The sequence below is a fragment of the Callorhinus ursinus genome, unplaced genomic scaffold, assembly GCF_003265705.2.
Source record: "Callorhinus ursinus isolate GAN/ISIS: 27379988/994484 unplaced genomic scaffold, GSC_fseal_2.0 scaffold27, whole genome shotgun sequence".
Classification (NCBI taxonomy): Eukaryota; Metazoa; Chordata; class Mammalia; order Carnivora; family Otariidae; genus Callorhinus; species Callorhinus ursinus.
This window is the reverse complement of record NW_027397089.1, coordinates 17,805,596-17,828,811: the sequence shown is the minus strand read 5'-3', so window position 1 is coordinate 17,828,811 and position 23,216 is coordinate 17,805,596. Positions and strand designations below refer to the sequence as shown.

Sequence of the window (23,216 nt, the reverse complement as noted above, 5' to 3'; positions counted from 1 at the left end):
TCTTCTCTGGTCGAGAGTTTGACTCACAGCTGAGTCAAACTTCCCATCTTTCTTTGATCGCATTAAAAAAAGAAAAAACAAAAAAACGTAATCCTAACACCGTATTTATTTAAATGACTGGTCTGAACTCTCATATACGATAGTCTTATAGTGTCAAAGTTTTAAATTTCCTTTATCTATGATTTTTTTTTAAAGATTTATTTATTTATTTGAGAGAGTGAGAATGAGAGAGGGAGAGAGCACATGAGAGGGGGGGAGGGTCAGAGGGAGAAGCGGGCTCCCTGCGATGCGGGACTCGATCCCGGGACTCCGGGATCATGACCTGAGCCGAAGGCAGTAACTTAACCAACTGAGCCACCCTGGCGCCCTATCTATGATCTTTTTTTAATTAAAAAAGCTAACCTCAAGCTTCAGCTCAGAAATCAGCGTCAGAATTTGAGAGCAAGGATTATGTCACAACCCAAAGTCAATGGTCAATAAGTAGCAATCCTCAGAAACACTCACAGTCCCCTTGGTCAGCAGCCCATGCAGACCAGGCTGCCACCCGACTTCTAACATCCACCTGGGTAACAGTCCCAGGGGGCACCGGGGCAGGAGCTCTTGGCGGAGGCGGTATACCAGGGTCTGCTTTGGAAATCATCCTAAAAAAGATGAAAAAATAGAATTTTTACCACCTCCGTGTCTATCAATTCTCAGTTTATGGTATTAGTTCTTCAACCTTAAGAACGATGTCAAGGTGGAGGACAACAAGGATTTCCTTTCATATTATGTATATTTACAAATGTTTATGGAATATGAAAACACAGAAAAAAATTTTTTTTACAGATTTTATTTATTTGACAGAGAGAGACACAGTGAGAGAGGGAACACAAGCAGGGGGAGAGGAGAGGGAGAAGCAGGCTTCCCACGGAGCAGGAAGCCCGATGCGGGGCTCGATCCCAGGACGCTGGGATCATGACCTGAGCCGAAGGCAGACACTTAACGACTGAGCCACCCAGGCGCCCCAAAACACAGAAAAATTTTAATTCAACTCAACACTAGGTTTAATTTTTTTCTGGGGCTCCTGTGACTTGGAGAGGCTATGAACGAACTATATTCCTCATATCTATTTGTACTCCTCCAGGCTTCCTTCCCTTAAAATGCCACTCATCTGACCTGACTCTGACAACACACATTAAGAGAAGGCTTCTCAGAGAAAGACCAGAAAACGCAGAGAGAAAAGGTGCACACATATACTGACAAACTAGGAAGAGTGAATGAGTTGAAATCACAGGTTGTAATCTGTAAAATAGACCTTCATCGAAGATCATTTTTCTAAATCTTTAGAAGAGAAACAACAACAACAACAAAAAACCTCCAAAAACCAAAAGAAAAACGCAAATAAAAAAACTTCAAAACAAAACAATTCTACCCCTTAATTCCTTTTAATGTTTTTACCTTAGGGCTTCGGGCCGCCTCTTCTGTTTCCCTCCTTTACTGTCACTGATTGCACTCTCAATGTCTTCACTAATGAGGTTTGCCTGAAATGCAAGACAAGTTACCTGTGAGGTCACAGATTTTTCTTGTCTTCATGTATAGGTTCAAACAGCAACAGCAAAATGGATTACGTTCCCTGTCTGAATCAATAAGTGTCCTGATGCAAAAGAAAAGTGTTTTCTTTTTTTTAAATGTGCTTTCAAAACATGACTCCTGCAGTTTTTTGATGGTGAATTTTATAATGACAAATTTTGAAAACTGAAGAAATTCTTAAAGATTATTTCATCAGATTCCATTAGTTTAGACAAAAGCTATCCTTGCATACAGGCAAAGAGAAAAGGAATTTGCATATGCTGGAAATGTAAGTATATGTGGAAAATGTAACTGGGAGGAAATCTCTACCTAAAAAGAAATGAAGGAATTAGAAGTGCATGCCGGTCGAGCAGAGCTCCTTCCTCTTTCTCAGCCTCAGGCTCTGGTGGGCACCCATTAACCTACTGGAACAAATCACTCAGTCCCAGCAGATACTCCCAGTTTGGGACAAATACACTATAATCGTGGGACGAACCCCAACACTAGGTTGTACCTTTTTTGATATATACCTTATTCTGTCATTTCAGGTAAAAGCTAACCTTCTCCAAACAATTAACCTAATACTTTTCCAACAAGAATATTTGATGTGGCTTTCTTGGGAAACAGTGTGAAGTTAGCAGCTTCTTAAGAAGTTTATTTTGTTTGGTATGAAGTTTACTTATGACCAGCGATTATTATTGCATATTAGATTCTTGATGGGATGTACTCACCTCCTATTTTTTGTTCCTGCTTGTTCTCTGTCATTTTGTATGTTTTTCTCAAATATGTATGCTGTATATTCTTTTACCATAAGCACAGACAATCATAGAATTTTAGAGCTGAAAGGAAACTTAAAGATCATCTAATCTGTCCTCTCTGTTTTGTAATTAATGAAACTGAAGAATATTCATATGATGGTTTGGCCAAGGTCACATTCCTAATTAAATGTGAGGGCTAACGCACTCTAGTTCAGTGTTACTTCATTAAGACTATCTTAGTTTCAGGAAGACATTATAAACATCGTGTCAAAGACTCTCTGTTATGTGGGATATTAAATAAAACTGAAGATGCTTAGGAACCCTGAACTTCCTATGGGGGGGCTATCATATTTCTAAGAAAAATTTTACTATAGAGGTGGGCAGGAGTATAGTGTAAAATCCCGTAATAAAGAAACTTTAAAACTCAAAAGTGATGTTGCAACATGACCCATATAAAAGAAACTACATCATATTTCATTGTGTTTATATTTTCAATATGTCAAGCAAAAAGAAGGTCTCATGTAGATAGCACTAATGAGTAAAAATACAGAGCTGCATAGTGGTATTTGAGCTTTTAGACAAAACAGTAATTCAGTAAATCTGTTTGAGACCCATCAATACCAGCATCCCCTATCAGATAAAACAAGCCCTTTATTCTCAACACTGAAACCCAGAAACTTTACTCAGCATAATAACTCTTAGTTTCAGGCTAAGTTTCAGAGCACTGAGGCTAATACCAGATTTAAAATGTCTTTTAGTTTAGTCCTCTGTTTTAAAAATATTTTAATTAAATTTCAATATATTTTCAGAGAAAAATATTCACTTTAATACTTATTTAATACTTAACAAATCTAACCTTGCAAAATTCTTAATACCCTTTATGACTTTCAAAAGGAACTACATAAAATTTGATGAACATCACTATGCAAATTATCTAAATGCCACAGTTTTCAAGATTTTTAGAAAGTCATCTATACATAAAACAAGAAAAAGAAAATGATGAAATCCACCATTGACAGTCAATCTTAACTTAGCCATCATATTTTAATGTCAAAGAAATACAGAAAAGATCAAGTGACACTTCATGCTAATCTCCTAACATTTCTTTATAAGATAAAAATTACCTGTATATTTTGTAATATACAGTCACAGTGATAAGTCACTGCTTTGGCAAAGCACCAATTAACTCAACCCAAAATGATTTCCCTTTTGAAGAAATCAACTCATGACCTAAAAATATTCAAGGTTGATGATAATTTCTAATGTCCAACAAAGCATCACAAGTGATAAGCATTTGAAAATTACAGTGTACTTTGAATACCAATCTTCAGGATACAGCATGTTTTTACTGGTAACTGTGCTTAACTACTTGCACATTATCACTTGGGGATTACATATCTTGAGCAAATTCAAGTCACATAATTAAATGGTGAGCTTTAAATCTGTATCATGGAAAATGTCTTGAGGGTTTCATCGCAATAATCCATGTTATGTGATTAGTGCAGAATAAAATAGGATGGCGTGATTACTTACTGTCCATGAAGCATGATTTTGGAAGAATCAATTTTTAATTATAAGTCCAAGTAACTCAATGAAGAATTTGATATATTATCTATGCCTGGTTTTTTTTTTAATAAATAGAATGCATCTTTCTTTTTTTAAATACCACTCTATTTCCTCTTTATTTATTGGAACCCCTCAGGAAAATACTAAGGTATTTGTTTTCCTTACAAAATCCTAAGAAACTAAAAATCCACTGGTCATATAACTGAAGTGGATAATCCAATGGCTGTCAGAATATCTACTTAAAGAGGAAAAAAATTCGCCATTCTTTTACCTTAATCTCATCACACTGGAAAAGATGAAGATCGGGCTTGTTTTGAGTTGGCTCTTTGCACACCAGGGCGAGAATTGAATCATAGTTACAGGAATGCATCACACCTTGACAGTGCTGGACTGTGCTTAAAGGAAAATTCTCTAGTTCATTCTGTAAAGAAAGTAAAAATATAATTTGCCTTAATTTTTATTGTATGTCAAAAATCTATTGAACAAAGAGCTCTAGACACTGTACAAATCACTTTTAAAGTGATTTCCAAAATTATTCACAATCTTACATGGTATTTTTCCCCACTCTGGTTATATAGTGTCAGAATTTTCTTTTACTTGAACATTGAACAGTCATACTCTTAGTTTCTACCTTCAGTGATCACAAATGTTAGGCTAAAAATAATACATCATTCATACATTTTTTTATTTCAATGACTCTCTCAGATGAAAAAATTCACTCTCTCTATATATTCATTCTAGCCAAAAATGTCAAACAGCTGGGCCAGAAGGATCTCACTAAAAAATACATTTTTCAGAGTGATTAAGATATTTGGAAGTATAAAAGTGAATATTCTCTAACCTATAAACAGCCACCTAAATAAAATACTGGCAGATTCTTAAACAAATGAGCTTTCTGTTCACAATTAGAATTCTGTATTTAATGAGATATATTTAAAATGCTCATTATTATACTAATGACTTTATACAAATAGTGAGTGGGTCATAATGAATTAATGAGAGAAACAGCGATTTTTTAAAGAAAATATAATATCCCCAATACATGAAAATAAATTAGATTAATAACAAATAAAAGGAAAAAGCAGCCACTCTGATTACAGATGGCACATACACACATACATCACACCATGAGTTTTATTCTAACTTTTGATTCCCTGAGATCCAGAAAAGGCAAAACAAGAAGCGCTCATTCCATAAAAATAAAATGCAATTTCTCAGAGTACCAGAGAAATAACAAATTTTCTTTCTTTGCAAAGTAAATTAAATAATACCCCTTCTCTCTATATAATTACTTAAAACCATGAGGATCAGAGAAGATGTTCTCTCATAGTATACGATGGATGTGAGAAAAGAAAGGGCAGATCTTACTCTGAGTCCTATCAGAATACTCTAAAACAATATGACAGTTGTTTTCTTTATCTTAGCAACTCAAATTCTTATTGGATGATGGGGCTCAGAAAAGTCCTGTGTTGAGAGCTCTAGCATTGTACCTACCAGTGGTTGTGCAAAATAAAGGTGCCTGCCACAGGGGCGCTGAAAAGTTAACACACACACACACACAAAACCCCTTCATCCCAGGTTACTCATTTACTGGGATATGGTTTGCCTAGTATATAATTAATATATGTCATAAAGAATAAGGCTCCACTGGGGCCTTATTTTAGTGCTTTGGATTTTTTTTCTCACTTCCTCCATCTCATCATTTGTGGTTAAAAACAAAACAAAACAAAACACATATCCCTCTGTCTCCAGTTTCAGGAACTGATTTTGCGGGCATAATGTGTATGCAGTAGTATATTTCTTCTTTAAAATCACTGACAAAATGTTTTATTTTGTCAAACTTTCATCCCCTTTTAAACAATATGACCTGCTTGTCAACATAAATATCTGTGGAACTTTCTTGGAAGTAAATAGTCTAAATTTTACAGACTTACCTTCGACTCTAAATCAATCAGGCTCACAGCTCTGTCATCCACTTGAAGAATCATATCCTGGGTCCACACTTTGCCCTTGGCATCAAGTAATTTCAGCTTCCTTATTCCATCATCAACAGTTATCATAGCATCTTTCCGATCCAGGACAAAGGTGGTCAAGTGCTTACGATTGACAAGAAGGAAAAAATATTTATTAACACACACATTCTCTTAGTGCACGTTTTCCAAAAAGAAAGCAATGGTGACCTGACTGAAGTCAGTGACTGGAGCGGAGAGAGCCAACAACACAAGGTATCCTACAACTTCGTGGCTCCCTTTCTGAGATTAAGAAAGTCAGGCAGGTTTTTGTTGAATTGAGGAAAGGTGCCTTGAGTCATAAAATACCTCAGTCTGTTTAATACCGAGCCATGTTGAGCGATATAAACAGAACATAAATTCTGAACAGCTTAAATAACATTCTCTTAAGACCGATCCCTCCCATCTCATTCCATGTGGGTTACTTAAGTGCTGAGTCACTGCAGCTTGAAACTACAGAAACTGATAAACGAGAGCAGCAGTCGGCTACCACGGTAGCAACCGTCAAACTGCACAGTACTGAAACAAACTTCACATCTCATGAAGCATGCCCGCTATGGGTAGAAAACGGAAAATAAGAGCAATTTAAAAATTACTCCCTACTTAAACATGTTCTATTATAAGCGATAGTCACGTACGTGGATTCCAATCAGGAGCAAATATATCTTAAAAAATAACAACACAGGAAAAACTAAACAAGAAAACCGTTGTTTAAATAGGACTAGTCACGACTTTAGGTAAAACTAAAACTAAACCACTCAGTGAAACCATTAAAGGTGTAATTTCAAAAAAGATTCTGTAATATAAAATAGAAGCCTCTGTCCCGGTTTTAGCCAAAATAAGGCTGACAATGACAAACGAGTGGTTAATTTATTCTCTATGAAAATAGACCCCAGATGAACAAGACACTTCATTATTTTACATCTCAGTTTTTCAAAAATCTGAAAGAAAAAGGTCAACGCAACTCAGAGTACATCACAGGAATAAAATAAAACATAATTCTGATTTTACCACCAGATTTTTATGTCCCTCAAGGTTCATTCAAATTTTAGCAAACATCAAAACATCTTACTTCAACACGATATTGGGATACATCGGACACACTGCTGACACTGTCCCGAGCATAATTCTTCCTTTGTTCTGAAAGAGAAGTTGAAGAAGTCATTATTTACCCACTAACAGGCTGAAGTTCATGTATCACTGTCTTGTGGCCATCTCTAAAACTAGTCTGTCTCCCATATAAATACAGTAGCTGACAAGTCACCATTGTGTGGTATATCTGAAAACACTCATTATTCACATTAAATGAAAAAGCCAATAGAAAGCTTAAATGATATGCAAGAACAATTTGACCCAATACAAATTTTCAGAATCCCAAAGGTAAAATCTAGATTATTAATGTTGTAAGAAAAAGAGTTATTTGGTCTAAGCGTTTTATTAATCAGATACCTACTCTTTGGTAAAAAGATAAAAACTGGCTTGTACCTTTCATCTCTTAATGTACTGAGAACAAAACAGAATTGCAAAATACTGTCATAGATACTGTATTATAGGAGTTAGACTACCTCATCAAGATAATGTTATCTTGGCCACTACAAGGAACATCTCCTTTCACAACATCCAAGCTATGGAGAGTGTCAGAGGAGATTCAAAACATGATTTAATCATACTGATAGCCATTAAACTTTAACAGTTTCCACACAGCTACAGAACAAACAAATGTGACACTCAGAATTGTAGATATCACCTGTTAGAAAATATGAGAGAGTTAGGCAGAAAGTTACTGCACCACACTATTGAAAAAAGCAAAAATAAACATTTGTTTTCTTTTGTAAAATGCTGCAAAACCAAAATATAAAATATGCAGAGGCAATATTTTGTATTTGTTGCTTTCTAATCAAGTAACTTGCTTATTTGTAAATTCAGAGTTGCCCTATTCTTTCTAAAGCAGAATGCTCTGATGAAAAAGAACCCTAAGTAAGAACCAGAAGATTATTGATTCTAGCTTTGGCTCTGTCACTAAGTAGAAGGCTAAATTAAGGCAAGACGCTTAGGTCTGGACCTCAGCACTCTTCTTGTAAAATAAAAGGGTTAAATAAGATCAAACCTCAAGACTCCTACAGTACTAATATTCAGACCCACACAGACACACACACACACACACACACTCCTCAGCTTTCCTTATATAACAGCTTTTCAAAAATAAACATTTTTTTCAGTTAATATAGAAACCTTTAGATCTTCCTACAACTTCAGAAGTTGAAAAGTTCTGCTGAGCATGAAAGCAAAGCAAGTACAAAAATATAAAGTACATGTATAGATTCGGAATGTTAGCAGAATATTTGAAAACTTTGATAAATCACTGTTTCACAATACATACAAAAGTAATTATCTTTTATATTTACATTAAGCCTTAGATAAAGAATATCCATATCCCTTATATTACATCAGTCTGATATTATTCCAGTATATTCTATTTTTGCTTTTGCAGCATTAAGTTACTTAACAGAAAAAGACACACTATAAAATTCAGTATCTTCTACCTTTCTTTTTTTGTTTGGATGATGACCTGAAGAAGTATGATCCATCTGTTCCTACCAAAATAATGTGATCAAAAAGAAAGATCTGGTTTCACCTTAAATTTTTCTATTCCAATATAACAAAACATAATCTTCACTTACATGACTGTATTCTACATACTAAAAAAAAAAACCACCATGATTTTTTCTGATTATTAGCTGAGCATTAATCAGCGTGAGATAGTTAACAAATGGATAACTGTTCTCAGGAGAACCACTGAAATGCAATATATAACTGAGGAACATATCTGACAAAAAGCACTTTGAGAAATAATCACTATTTCAGAATCACTGGTTTATCACTTTCTAGCACAACTCTCTGTGGCAGACTCAGGACATGAAGGTGGTTCTGTTTCCTGTGGTCTGACTGAGACAGCAAAAGAAATGGCAGTGGTTGCCATGGTATCCAGTTGTGATAAGGCAACCCCAGGACATTCAAATGCTTCACCAAGTCTTTCAGATAAGTGATCAGTAAACACAGCTGAAGCTCAACTGTATGTTTTGTAATTAAAGATTCTCATTATGAAGTAGTAAGAAAGTGTTCTCCCACATTTTCAAATACAGTTTCTTAATCTCATAGAAACATATTTTATAAGTGCAAGAAAAACACTGCCTATTTGATAGTATTTGTAAAAAAACATGACATTAACTGATCATTGACTGCCTAGAAGGTAGGTGTTATTTCTAGTATTCCAAATGAAGAATCCATTTTAGAAATTCTTAAACTGCTTTCTCTCCAATACTACACAGTAAATAAGACACTGTGTTACAAGAAATTACCTTTTAAAGATCCTAACAATATATAAATGCCATAAAATGGATTTATAAATAAACTAGTAGGTTCTAGTGATTTAAGTCAACGAATAAATAAAGGTTAATATTAACATTTTAATAGGAAAATTTTGAAAGAAGTTTCCTGAGAGGCAATTATGGTACATTTCTTTTTTATGAGAATCATATGTACTCTCAAGTACAGTTGTAAATAGTAATTATGCTCTTAAGCTGAAAATCTCACCAAGCTTTAAAAAAGTATGAGAAATCTAAATGAGTCTCAATGATACTCAAGGTAAAGCCTCCAGTGACGTTCCCCACTTTAACAATGGTTTTCAGACTTGGCCACACACTAAAATGAACTTGGAAAAACAGTGCCTGGGCCCCACCTGCTAGAGATTCCAATGTGACTGGTGTAGGATGCAGTTTGGGCACTGGGATTTATAAATGGCAATCCTATTGTGCAGCCAGGACTGAAAACCAAAATCTGTACAAACTCCAACTCATCGACTACATGTTACTTCTCTAAGCTGAAATCTTTTCTTTCCAAATTGAGAGTGTAAATCGTGGACAAATAGTGTATTAAATAATAACTGAATAAATCTGGCAGCAGGGTTTTGGGTTTCTCATACTATAGGCTACTCAACTGCTGATAAAAAGCCTCAGTTTCTATCTCTTTATCTCTCTCAATCTGCATTGATTAGAGGCAGGAACAAACTTGATTGCAGTACCACTGGTTGTGGTTTTACTGTTTTTCCTACTCGCTTTATACCAGACCAGAATACACAAACCCAAAGAAATGGAATTAGGTGAATTCAGTAACCAATGATGAAAATCCTTTACAGATTATTTTCGCATTATTGGACTGATATGCTGCTGGCAAAACGTGATAATTCACTTCTAGATTGGGAATATTTCAGGTTTCATTAAGACTTTGAGTGACTATGATATATCAATGTAGGTTCATCAATTGTAACAAATGTACCACTCTAGTGTGGGCTGTTGATAATGGAAGGCTATACATACAGGCGGTATATGGGAAATCTCCTCAGCTTCCCCTCAATTTTTCTATGAACCTAAAACTACAAGTCTTAATTTTTTAAAAATGTAGGTTTTGGGGTACCTGGGTGGCTCAGTCAGTTAAGCATGTGACTCTTGATTTCAGCTCAGGTCATGACCTCAGAGTGGTGAGATCAAGCTCCGCATTGGGCTCTGCATTCAGTGTGGAGTCTGCTTGAGATTCTCTCTCTCCCTCTCCCCCTTCCCCCACTCTCTCTTTCTCTCTCTCAAAAAGAAATAAATAAAATCTTTTAAAAAATGTAGGTTTCACTTACTTCTATTACTAAAATGGCAACTATAACAATATTCAGGTCTCAGTATTTAAACATAATTCCCTTTTGTCGATATTGCTGTTTATGCATACACAGCAAGATTTGTAAAAGCTAATATTCAGGGGTGCCTGGGTGGCTCAGTCAGTTAAGCGGCTGACTCTTAATTTTGGCTCAGGTCACAATCTCGGGGTCATGAGACAGACACCCACGTCAGGCTCTGTGCTTAGCAGGGAGTCGGCTTGAGGACTCTCCCTGTCCCTCAGCCCCTCCACCCCCATGCTCTGTCTCTCTAAAATAAATGACCAAATCATTAAAAAAAAGAGCTAATATTCAGATAATTTTCTCTTTCTCTGAAAATAAAACATAGCTTCAAAGTAAGGATTTGGCAATTAAAAAGGAAAAGAAGTAACATAAAAGCAGCTGCTATTTATTTCTCTCTCTAAATAAAACATTGGGCTACAGCTCCTATTACACTTTACACTTTCAAGCACAGTAAAGGAGAGTACCTTTCCCACTATTTTAGTGTATAATTTCCACAGAGGTGAGGTGCTTAATGGGAATCAGTGAAGAGCACCAAGTAATAAGTACAGCCTCTCATTATCTAGGCCGCCACAATCAGTTTGACAAATCAGTACCAAAACCAAGATACTGTTTGTAAAAACAAACAAGGTCATTTTTTACATAACTACATTATTTAAGAATTAATTTCACTGGCCTGTTCAACAAATTGTTAAGACAGCTTATCCCATGAGGAGAAAAGAAGCTTTAAAATTTTCAGGTAAGGTGGGAACACTGCCAAACTGTCTTTTTGAGTCACAAAGCACTAGCACACTCTATGAAGCTGAACTGGGACTCTAACATTGCCTGACTTCCTGATAATATATAATCATGGGCCACTGACTTTCTAAGAATTAAAAAAAAAAATTGTTCTTAAAAAAGATTTAAATGTTTTCTCTAGGTAAAATACACACCGTAAATGATGAGGATAGAGAAAAGAGAAATGGATTTTATTTTTTTTAATTTTTTTTTTTAAAGATTTTATTTATTTTTCGACAGAGAGAGGGACAGTGAGAGAGGGAACACAAGCAGGGGGAGTGGGAGAGGGAGAAGCAGGCTTCCCACCGAGTAGGGAGCCAGATGTGGGGCTCGATCCCAGGACCCCGGGATCATGACCTGAGCCGAAGGCAGATGCTTAATGACTGAGCCACCCAGGCACCCGAGAAATGGATTTTAATTTCTGAATGCCACCTGAATGTGTAAGAGATCACCTGGGCTTCAATTCTGACAGTTACACAAAGGGACTAATTCCCAACCAAGATCAGAAGATAGAGACAGGAAGAGAAGAAAGATAGGTACAAAAAAAAAAAAAAAATATGTGGGGTACATATCTCTTAAGAAAAGTGCTATATTCAGGAATATTGCTATAAGATAAGTTAAGCACTGTGTAAAAATACAGAAAAGTTTATAGTGAGGTCAATTACATAGAAACTGATCGTATGGTTTATAGATTACTTATACTCAGTTCTTACAGTCCCTCCTTGAGAAGAAAAAAGAAAAACAGGAAAAACACAAATATATTTTCCTCCTTGCTGGCTTCACAAAAAAGTTCAAACTTAAGGCTGAGAGTTCAGAGAGTGCCTATCATATTTATCCAATACTATTTGGCCTCCCGACAAAACGAATCTCAAAGTTACTATAAATGTTGGTAATGACAAAAAAAAAAAAAAAAAGGCTAACTGGTAATTCCCTGAAACTCGAGTTTTTCTGGATAGAGGACGACTTTAAACGGCTGATTATTATAAATGGTTATATTACAAATTCAGCAATATCGAATATAAAGAGAAGTTACTTTTCTAGAAGTTCAGCTATTTAGAACACAGGAGAGCCCACACTTAAGTCCTCTGAGTGGCAGACCGATGTCACAAGGTCTATGCATTGAAACTTGCACATTTTAATATGCAGACTTTAATGGGACTCTCAATTCCCCACTCAGAACTTATTTACTCTACCAAAGATTTTCTTTCTAGTTTTTCAGCCCATACGTATCAGAAGCAATGCTAGAAGAAGGCACGTTAACAACAGGCAAAAGTAACAGGCTTGAGACACAGCCACACAGAAAAAGTAGCCATAAATACTCAAAAGGGAAAAGATTTTGAATGATTTGGTGTAAAGGTAAAGACTACAGCCTCTGAGCACATCACAGCACACAGGCGCACTTGCGCTGATGGTCCTCTGAGTCAACAGGAGATTACAGGCACCACACCCTGATGGAAGGGAATGTTTAATATATTTTACAAGTACTTCCTTAAAAAGATACTAAATTTTAGTGCTTAGAGACTTTGACAAGCAGTCTAGCTAGAGAAAAATACAGAATTTTCAACGCCTCGATAACAGTAGCCAAATGAAATGTTACTGTCATGAGGTATGTGGAGGAAAATGAAATTAATATTTATTTTCTCTTTATTTATGTTATCAGGGACTTTGCTGATGCAGAGCCTCTCACATGCTGGCTTTGAAATTTCTTGTATCATAATGAAGAAATGACAAATTTCTTGTATCATGATGAAGAAATGACAAAACAGGCTTTGAAATTTCTTATATCATAATGAAGAAATGACAAAAAAGGGTTATTAATAAACTGCAGTATATTTTAACTGCTTTCTCTGAATAAATTAACACATATCCAAAAGAAGCTAATGTATCATCATAATTGTCTAGTTCACAGTACAAAAAAAATATTTCCAGTAATATCTGGAATATAAGCTTAAAAAATAGGATAAAGATTACTTCTTGACCCTGTCCAAGTATCACTGCGATTACACATATAACATCATTTGGAGGTAACATCAAAATATTAAGGGCCTTGATTAATCTAAGGACTGAGGACAGAAAGTGACTTTCCTATGCTCCTCAGTACCATGACAGACGCATTCCTTCTATTTTCTCATATAAACTTACCACAATATTATCATCATTTCTATTTTGTAGATGAGGAAACTGCGGCCAACAAGTAAAATCATTTGCCCAAAACGGCAGCCCTTTGGTAGAAGGGCCATGATTCAGCCCCAAATTACTTGGCCCTCAGAACCCATGTTGCCCCTCTGAGACTGAAGGTACTGAGTTACTGAAGCAATGTGGGAGGAACATTATGGTGTCAGACCTGAAAAGCATTTTCATGAAAAAGACAAGCTGCATGAAACTCTAGATGCAGTATCTAACCTGTGGCCAGTGTATAAAAAACAATGGTCATCACCATAAAACTCATGTTCCAGTGCACTAACTAGTCTCTTCACATACGAAATAAGTTCATGTACCATCCAGGAAAGAAACTAATTCTTGAAAGATTTATTCAACTGGTTCAATCACTGTGAAAGGAGAAATTTTAAAGAAAATACAGACACTGTGATAAACTACATTAAAAATCTCTCCTTTATCAATTCCCTAGCCAAAAAAAAAAAAGTTAAAACTTGAGACTGGGAGGCTAAACACTCAATGTTAACTAACTACAGGTGGAACTTCAGCTACAACTTGCTTATTGCAAAGGTTTGCTCAAAATCTGAACATATTTCCTCCCTGTCATTATACCATTCATTCCATGGGCACTGACTGAGAGCCCCTTTTGGGAGGGAAGGGGGGAGGATCAAATACAAAGAGGAATGAAACATTATCTGCAACTTCAAGAAACTTAAAATCTGCTTGTTTCTAAACCAAATACATTTGCTAAGTTTTCCTTCTTCTTTATAAATGCCTCTTGGATTTGCCCTTCTCTTTCCCTTCTCTTTATATCCTCTGTTTTACCAATACACTGTTCATTTTTGTCACACTATACAAAATTGTCACATTTTCTTATAATCAAGATTTTTAAAGTTATGCGACTCAGACAAATCATCTCATCTTAGAAAGGAGCTTCAGCTTGTTCTATATGTAAAAAGGGGAAAACAGACATTTACTGCTTATAGGCTGGTGATTTTCAATCCTCGGATCTATGATTTTTTGAAGAAGCTCCTAACACAAAATAAACATTAAAATTTGCAGATGAATTCTATTTTTTATCCCTTACCCCTTTCTTAGCTCTCTGAAAACAGATTTTTGGATCTATGGTATTTGTGAGAAGATTAAGACTCTTTCATCTTAACAAAAGTCTTAGGGCTACTATTTAGATGTCTGACTTACCTATTTCCATTCATGTTCATCATATCCATCCTCAATACTGCTATGAGAGTGACCCAAGACAACAGACCTTTTATACCCCTGACTAAAAAACTTCAGTGGCTAGACATTTCCTGCAAACAATGTCCAAATTCCTTAGTACGATTCTTCCCACTGTGGTCCATGTTTAGATAATCTTATTTCTCAATGCACCACCTTGCACCCTTCAGTTAAGACCAAACGGTTTGCAGTTCATTCATTCATTATATCCATTCTACAAGTATTTACTGAGCGTAAATTTTATATTAGCCACTGTGCTATGCTTGGGGAATCATGAAGTAAGCAAGGCAGAGATGCACCAACTTCACAGAGCTCACAGTCTAGTTTATAAAGGGTTCATACTGCTGTTTACAGCACCCATCAGCCTCCCAAATGCCTGGAGCACACTACTTAAATTTCAGAGTTCAGTTCAATACTCAGCTCCTCTATGAAATCCCTTCTGACTCCCACCCTCACCCACATGGAAGAACTGACCACCCCACCACACCTCAGACACTGCCATCCAAGCTTATTTAGCTCTTTATTATAACAATGCACTCACTAGTCTACCTCACCAAAACAGTGCATAAGCAATGACCATGTCTTATTCATCTTTGGAATGACTAAATTGTCATGGAAACAGAGACTATGAAGACCTTGGCCTGGCACACAGAAGTACTTAATAAATATCTGCCTAGAAATGAAAGACTGAAGGAATTAATTATTTTGTTTTTTAAAAAAATAAAACAAAACAAAACAAAAACCTCTTCTTTTTCAGTTTCTTCAAGTCAACCCCTAGACTGCAAGTCCCTTAAAGTCAAGAACCAAATATTACTAGCTCTGTTCTGTGCACGTATTAATCATAAAATAAGCACCTGCTGAATATATTCTCTGGATCTATAATTCACAACTACTAGGACATGGTAAGAATCTCATAATATAGTCCTGGAAAAAACTGAAACCAACACTAATCAGACTGACAATACCATAAGAAAATATATCCGTGTATGGTATAAAATCCATTTTATAAATTTCTGATTTGAGTCCTAAGGCCTAGTCACTCAATACACAGGCAGAAAAAGAGTCACAAAACCTTAGAATTGTTCATTCTTACTACACCCAAGACACTGTAGATCCAGATAATGTTAAAAAAAAAAAAAAGAGAGAGAGAGAAAGAGAGAGAGAAAATTCCAAATTTATAAAAGGGTGTTAGTTCCTATGGCAGATAATAATAAGGATACTTCCAACAATAATAGCAAATATATACACTACTTTCTGCTTGTCAGGCGCTGCTAGAAGCATTTTACATGTACTAGCTCATTTAACTGTCATATCATCTCTATGAGATATTCCCATTGTATAGATAAGCAAAATTAGGTAAAAAATCTTGTCCAAGATCATTCAGCTAATAAATGACAGAACTGAATTTGAACCCAGGAAGTCTGGTTCCAGAGTCTTTGCTCTTAACCACAGTACTATTCTGAGTCTTTTAACCATAATACTATTATTATTAATTATTGTACAATAATAAAAGCCCATGCAGGGGCACCTGGGTGGCTCATTTGTTAAGTGTCTGCCTTCGGCTCAGGTCATGATCCCAGGGTCCCAGGATTGAGCCCCACATCGGGCTCCCTGCTCCACGGGGAGCCTGCTTCTCCCTCTCCCACTCCCCCTGCTTGTGTTCCCTCTCTCGCTATGTCTCTCTCTGTCAAATAAATAAATAAAATCTTAAAAAAAAAAAAAAATTAAAATAAATAAATAAATAAAAGCCCATGCAGATCCTGTGGAAAAAATGCATTTCCAAACATATGTGGTATATTTCAGGAGTCCTCAACTTCTTTTTAGTAATGATTTCTATTTTATACTAAAGTTTAAAACTATATTATTTACACATGAGACAATCTAGAGAGGACAAGGGAAATTAAAGAAGAATCAAGGAGAAAGCCTACTGGTTTCACAATACAGAAAGAAATGATTGAACTTGTGGAGTTCAAGACCTATAAGGAAGAAATCCTGTCAACTGTCAGCCCACAATAAAACGGATCATTCATGAAGATCAACAATTATATCACAAATAACTAGCTAGGAAAATCCACCTAAGGCATTGATGCCGTATTAAAGACTCCTTAGAAAGCACTGCAATACATCTGTGGTTCTAAATTACATGACAGTAAGCAGAAGTCATATCTTAGTAGCTTTTACAAAAGCTCTTTTTTTAAACAATCCTTACCTCTCACCAAATCACTCCAAATAATATAAACAAGGCATGGGTTCAAATTACAAATTTGAATACATAATTTGTAAAATGTGGTTAGAAGTAGAATTATACCTCGTCAAATAAACACACATACCATAGAGGGCCTTTGCACTTGTTTTTGAACTGTGTTCTCTGTCCATTTGGGAAAAGGTGGGTGATGATCCATAGCCACTGTAAAAAAAAAAAAAGGTCATTGCTGGGTTAAAGTCCAAAGTAAGCAATAAGAATTCAAAACTACAAATAAAAATTCCAATGTACCACAATCACCGTGTGTTTTTTAAAAAACAGACTGAGTTAATGCTAACTAGGTTTGTCAAAATGAGTCAGATCCTGCTCTGGTCAAGAAACAGAATATAAACCACACTACCCCAGTGTGGACGAGGTAGGTACAAATCACAGCCTCCTGTCAAACTCCAAGTCAGAAGTCAATAAGGCTGAAACTATCTTAGAAGAGTTTAAGTTTGCCATACTAAATTGAATTATGAGCAATGATCCAGGCATAAAAAGTACTCAATGACTTAACCTATAATGGAATAGACATTATTTTCACAAAAACTTAAAATGTAAAATAACACTTTATCATTAAATTTGACCAGCTTTACCCTACTTCCAGCCTCCTGTTACTAATACGGGAGGTGGAGTAAACGTATCACTTGAATTTTAAGAATTTATTCAGTAAACATTTATTAACCCCAAAAATCTATTAGAATAAGGATTATGGCAGGGGACATGGTCTGTTAATAAAACAAGTAAGTAAAATTGTTACAACAGAATGTGAGATCTGGATAAAACTAATAGATATAACAAGTAAGATCAAAGAAGGATTCAATTTTTATCAGGATGTGCAGAAAGACTTTACCACCAAGTTGGCATTTTTGCAGAATGTAAATTGGAAAGAAGCTCTATGGATAGGTGGAAAATTAAATGAGGAAAAGGCATGTGGAACTGGCTCAATGACTAGCATGGTGTCCAAGGAGCCAATGCATCTAACGGGGCATGCCTAGATGAGAGGAATGGCTTCAGACATAGGGAAGGCAAAGAGAGGGCTTAAGAATTTTACATTTTTATTCTCTGGATGCAACAAATATTTTTATACAAGAACATGACATGATCAAAAACGTTTTTAAAGAAAATAATCCAAATGGCAAGGTAACCAGGTAGAGGGTGCTGCAAAAATTATGGTAGGAAAAAGGCCCTAAGTAGAGCTAGAAGAGAAAGAAGGAAGAGACAGAAACAAGAGTTCCTTTATAGAAGAAAATATCATAAATTCATGATTAAGTGGATATTTATTGTAAGAAAAGGGAGGAAGACTGAGGGTGTGGCCAAACTTTCTGGCTTGAATAACCGATGGACAAGATAAAGACAGCACCAGACAATACTCCCCAGGTGTCTCTTACTGACAAATACCAATGATCTTTGTAAAGAAAAAAGATGAAGCATAACTCTTTGCAATGTGAATAACCTATGAATTCTAAAAAATGATGAGCGAACTCTATACCACAATGGCCAATATAAAATAACTACAATATTAACCACACCCTATAAGGAAACAGCAACTTATGTCAGGGACGTGATTTCAAGCTATACCTGGAGCCACAGGGATTGTTTTGTTTGCTTGCCTGATCTTTTTATTTGTTTTACACAGTGATAAGTAGCTTGACAGACTGGACTAGAAGACATTTAACTCTCCTCAGATCCAGTATTTTATAAATAAAAATAATAGAATGCTCCAGAGAAACTGAAATCTCTGAAGAAATAATACATAAAATACCAGAACTGTCTTCTATTAGATCACTGTCACAGAGGCAGATATTACCTATCTTTTTCTTTCCAGACACAGTAAACTTTTAAATATTATCATAGCTTAGAATTAGAGAGAAATTATATATTAATGAGGAATAAACTACATAAAGAATTGGAGTTAATCTTTTCAGTAAAAATGTAAAACAAAACCACCAAATCAAATCCAAAAAGAACCCCAACAGGGGCGCCAGGGTGGCTCAGTGGGTTGGGCTTCCAACTCCTGATTTCGACTTAGGCCATGATCTCGGGGTCATGGGATGGAGCCTCACACTGAGCTCTGCACTCAGAGCAGAATCTGCTTAAGGTTCTCTCCCTCACCCTCTGCGCCCCTGCCCCACCCCCCGCTCATGCACTCTGTCTCTCTGTCTCTTTAAAATAAATAAATAAATCTTAAAAAAAAAAAAGAACCCCAACAAATTAAATATAAACCTTCCAACTTACTTCATTTGAGCTGGATACATTCCAAAACCACTGGGATGATTAGAAATATGACCATTCATTGTGGTTTTCACTCCTGGGTTCTGAAAAAAGAAAGGTACATAGATTAAAGGTAATAAAAAGGTCAAGACATTTCAGTTTCAAGTTTTTCATTCAAAAAATACATGTCACTGCCGGGATGACAGAAATACAAAGAGAAGATATCCACCCTTAAAGCGCTCTGGCGCCAGAAGTACAGATGGACCTATAAACAAAGATTCCACTGGCCTTTAACATTAATGTACTAGAACGGTAAGCAAATTTAGGCAAGTAAAAGAAAAATCTAAGATATAGTTTTGAGTCTTCTACATACAGAAGGCATAACTGTATGTTCTGCTCAAACTCATAATCAATTCTCAGTTTTATGAAATGTCACTTTGTTTACTGTTTCATTATGCAAGTAATGTAGGTTCATTAAATTTAAAAACCTGAGAACAGGAAAGTGCAAAATACAGAAAAGTACAAAGAGGAAAAAGAGCACCCAGAGCCCTATCATTTAACAATCCTGTCAGTTCCCTGCAGTTTTTTTCTTGCATCTACTTTTCTTCTTTCTCCCTTCCTTCAAAGCACGTTGGACAACATCCTATAGACACACACTTGGATACACCTTTCTTCCAAGAAAGTATCCATTTACACATTCCTTTTACTTTTCATGAGAAAGCAATTTTAAAAGTTAACACCAGATATTTAACTTCAGAAAACATTTTTAATATGTTTCACAAATTGAATAAATTCCTTTAAACAAGATGAGTAAGTAAAACTTCTAATTTGTCCTTCGAGACAGTACTGCTTACACCTGATTTCTTTTTTTTTTATGATTTTATTTGACAGAGAGAGAGAGAGAGAGAGAGAGGGAGAGAGAAAGCGGGCGGCAGGCAGAGGGAGAGAGAGAAGCAGGCTCCCTGCTAGCTGGGAGCTGGACACGGGACTTGATCCCAGGACCCTGGGATCATGACCTGAGCCGAAGGCAGACACTTAACTGACTGAGCCACCCAGGCACCCTACACCTAATTTATTTTTATTTACTCCTGGATACTTGGGCCTTTTTGGATTCTGTGACACTAAACAATTCTGGATATTATCTTACTTTTCTGACTTTTGTATACATTATATTACTATATCTTCTCAATAATGGAGAGGTAGGTAGGGCACATCCCAGCTTTATTATAAGACAAAGACAGAGGGAGCAGTAGAATTAATAACTACTGAGTCACTATTATGTGTCAGGTAATATGACTGATACTTGCAAGGTGAATGCAAGAGTCCCAGCTTTGGGTCAATAGTCTAGTGGGAAAAACAGTCACTTAGTTAAAAATCGTTTTCTCTTACAAAGGATGATATGGGTTCCATTTTGAAAGGGCACTTCATTCAGATTAGGAGGCCGTAGAAAGCCTACAGAAAGAAATTATATTCAAGACCAGTAACTTCAAGTTAATTTTTTCTCATTCTTCAGATCTCAGTTCAATCACAGTGTCCTCAGGGAAGCTTTGACTGACCTCCCTGAATAGGTAAAAGCCCACTATCAGACATTCTCAGACTATAAACCATTTTTCAAAGTACTTTCTCAAACTATAAGCAATTTTTCAAAGTACTTATCACAGTTATAATTTTTCATTTGTTTACATTAATTCTTGACTCCTCAGTAGACTGTAAGTTCCATAAGGGCAGAGACTTGTTTAATGCTGTTTCTCAAGCAGTAAGAACAGTACCAGGCATAGAATAGGTGTTAATTAAATATTTTTTCAAAGAAAGAAAAAAATGAAGGAAGTCCGTGTCCCACTTTTCAAAGACTTTACTGCATTCTTAATGATACAAAATTAATTCACATGGAACACACGGTAAATAAGTCCCAGTGTATGTGGCTCTACTTTAAATCTGCTAGAGATTCAAAGGGAAAAGCCAGGCTGACTGCCATAATTTTTGGAAGGGGTGAGACTTGACCTAGTTCTTAAAGAATAATTAAGGATTTATAAAGGTCCTCAAAACAGTCAAGTTTAATTCAAGCTTTCCCAATAGTCCTGCTCATATTTATTCACAGCTTAGAAGCAAATTTCTAAATTAAGGAACAAAGAAATATTGACCTCTCCCCTTGTTTTACAAAATTACATTAATTTACAAAATTACTACATTTACAAAATTACATTACACTTATATTACATTGTTGCATTGTTTTTGTGATCTGATCACACTTGGATATGATCAGTAATATACAGGTAAAGCAGTTCTCTGGGGAAAAATTAAATCCTGATTTGTAGTGACTTCCATGGTATAAATATTTCCACTATGGCTCATCTCAAGTTATCAATACTTTTACAGCAGCTTACAAAATTACTAAATCTCACAGTTGGTTCTCATACGCCTATAGCACCCAAACAGAGCACATCATTGTTATATTCTAGAATTTGGGCCTGGAATAACATTCTGGATCTAGAGCCCATGGCTGAACACAGTCATTCACAGAAGCCTATAATTCTATTTCTGGCACTAACTAGCTACACAAGTCAATTAAGCCTCTGTTTCAATTTTCTCATCAATAAAATAGAGATAATTCTTGGGTCTTTCTAACTCACAGAGCTAGTGAAAAATCAAATGATGGATGTGTAAGTTTCTTCTAAAGTTTTTTTGTTTGTTTGTTTGTTTGTTTTTTAGGTACTCTTTCAAAACAAGCTGGTTTGTTCAGTATATAAATTAAACCCCCAGGGTTTGTACTGATTTTGATCTGGTTTGCATTTTAAAACCACACCAGCTGGTTTTAATGAAAAGTGATAGCCACAGCATCTCATCCTTTTCATGTTTAATTCTTCCTGACGGTCAAATAAATGCGTGGTTTGTGTTTTGTTTTTAAAACAGTGATCTGTCAGAATAAGAGAATATTAGAAAAGGGAATAGAAAATGTCAATTTGCTAAATTGAATTTTAAATATAGAAACTTTTCCTATTTGGCAATCACAGTGTCATTTGTCACAGATGCTCATGTAGCAATATGGAGTTTTCAAATATTTAAATATAGCAATTAGAGTGCACACCTTGCAATGGAGACAATTACAAATGCTTGGTTTTCCTTCAGGCTTTTAAAAGACATATCCAAATTATAGCTATGTAGACCATATATATAGTTTAGAGGAACCTTCAAGTCTTCTTAAAAAAAATAGGTGTTTTCATTTTTATTAACTGTTAAGCAAAACAACTTAAAACTAAGGAAACAAACATTTTCTTTATCACTTTACAGAGTCACAAATTAGTTAATGCTACCAAATTAGCTACTTAATCCTGCTAAAGGTGTTCACTAAAACTGTCCTAATTGCTTCCACAGATTTGAGATTACAGCTTCACTTTCCTTATAAAAACTTTTTATAAGTTACAGTTATTATAATTTTATTTTCTACAGAAGATAACATTCTTCAGCCAAGCAAAAAGAGTAAAATGGCAAATTTAAGATCTAAGTTAAGCACACCAAAAATGGTAAACACTGAAATTCTCAATGTAAACAGAGTCTATGAAAAAATCACTATAAGCAGAAATAAATGAGGTTATCTATAATAAGGCAAAACCAGAAAGCTGCATTTGTATTAGACAGTGTTAAGATCCCAAATATAAATAAATAAATATTTAGATTCCCTTTCCTCTTCTTTACTCTCACTGGCATTTCATAACACTTTTCAAATGGATGAATGAGTAGGTAGTCATTACTCAATGTTAGAATACCACCCACCCATTTTGGCTGCTAAACAAGAGTAGCTCTCCCTGTATATTGAGCTATCCTTGAAATAACTTGTTCTCTCAGAAAATGCCAGACTTTTTTTGTTTAAGTTTTGGTTGGCGTATTTAGGTTTGACAGAGTATCTTGAAGTATCTTGACTTTGATTTCAATTTAACTAAATTCATATCTCTTGGTCTAAATTATAACCAATGGCAGGGGAGGGGGATGGG

At 35.5% G+C, this 23,216-nt stretch overlaps 1 protein-coding gene across 7 annotated transcripts in view; it reads right to left on the bottom strand.

Annotated features, from left to right (window-relative positions):
• Positions 1–23,216, bottom strand: part of EPS8 (EGFR pathway substrate 8, signaling adaptor) — a 178,974-nt gene that overhangs the window by 45,164 nt on the left and 110,594 nt on the right. For all 7 annotated transcript variants that reach the window (XM_073877932.1, XM_025879778.2, XM_025879781.2 and 4 more), the window contains 7 exons: positions 19,252–19,331; positions 17,102–17,178; positions 6,954–7,021; positions 5,807–5,968; positions 4,144–4,293; positions 1,438–1,520; positions 505–641 (listed from right to left, as the gene is read on the bottom strand). In XM_073877932.1, coding sequence (XP_073734033.1) covers positions 505–641; positions 1,438–1,520; positions 4,144–4,293; positions 5,807–5,968; positions 6,954–7,021; positions 17,102–17,178; positions 19,252–19,310 — 736 coding nt within the window. In that variant the 5' untranslated portion in view covers positions 19,311–19,331. The remainder of the gene's footprint in view (positions 1–504; positions 642–1,437; positions 1,521–4,143; positions 4,294–5,806; positions 5,969–6,953; positions 7,022–17,101; positions 17,179–19,251; positions 19,332–23,216) is intronic.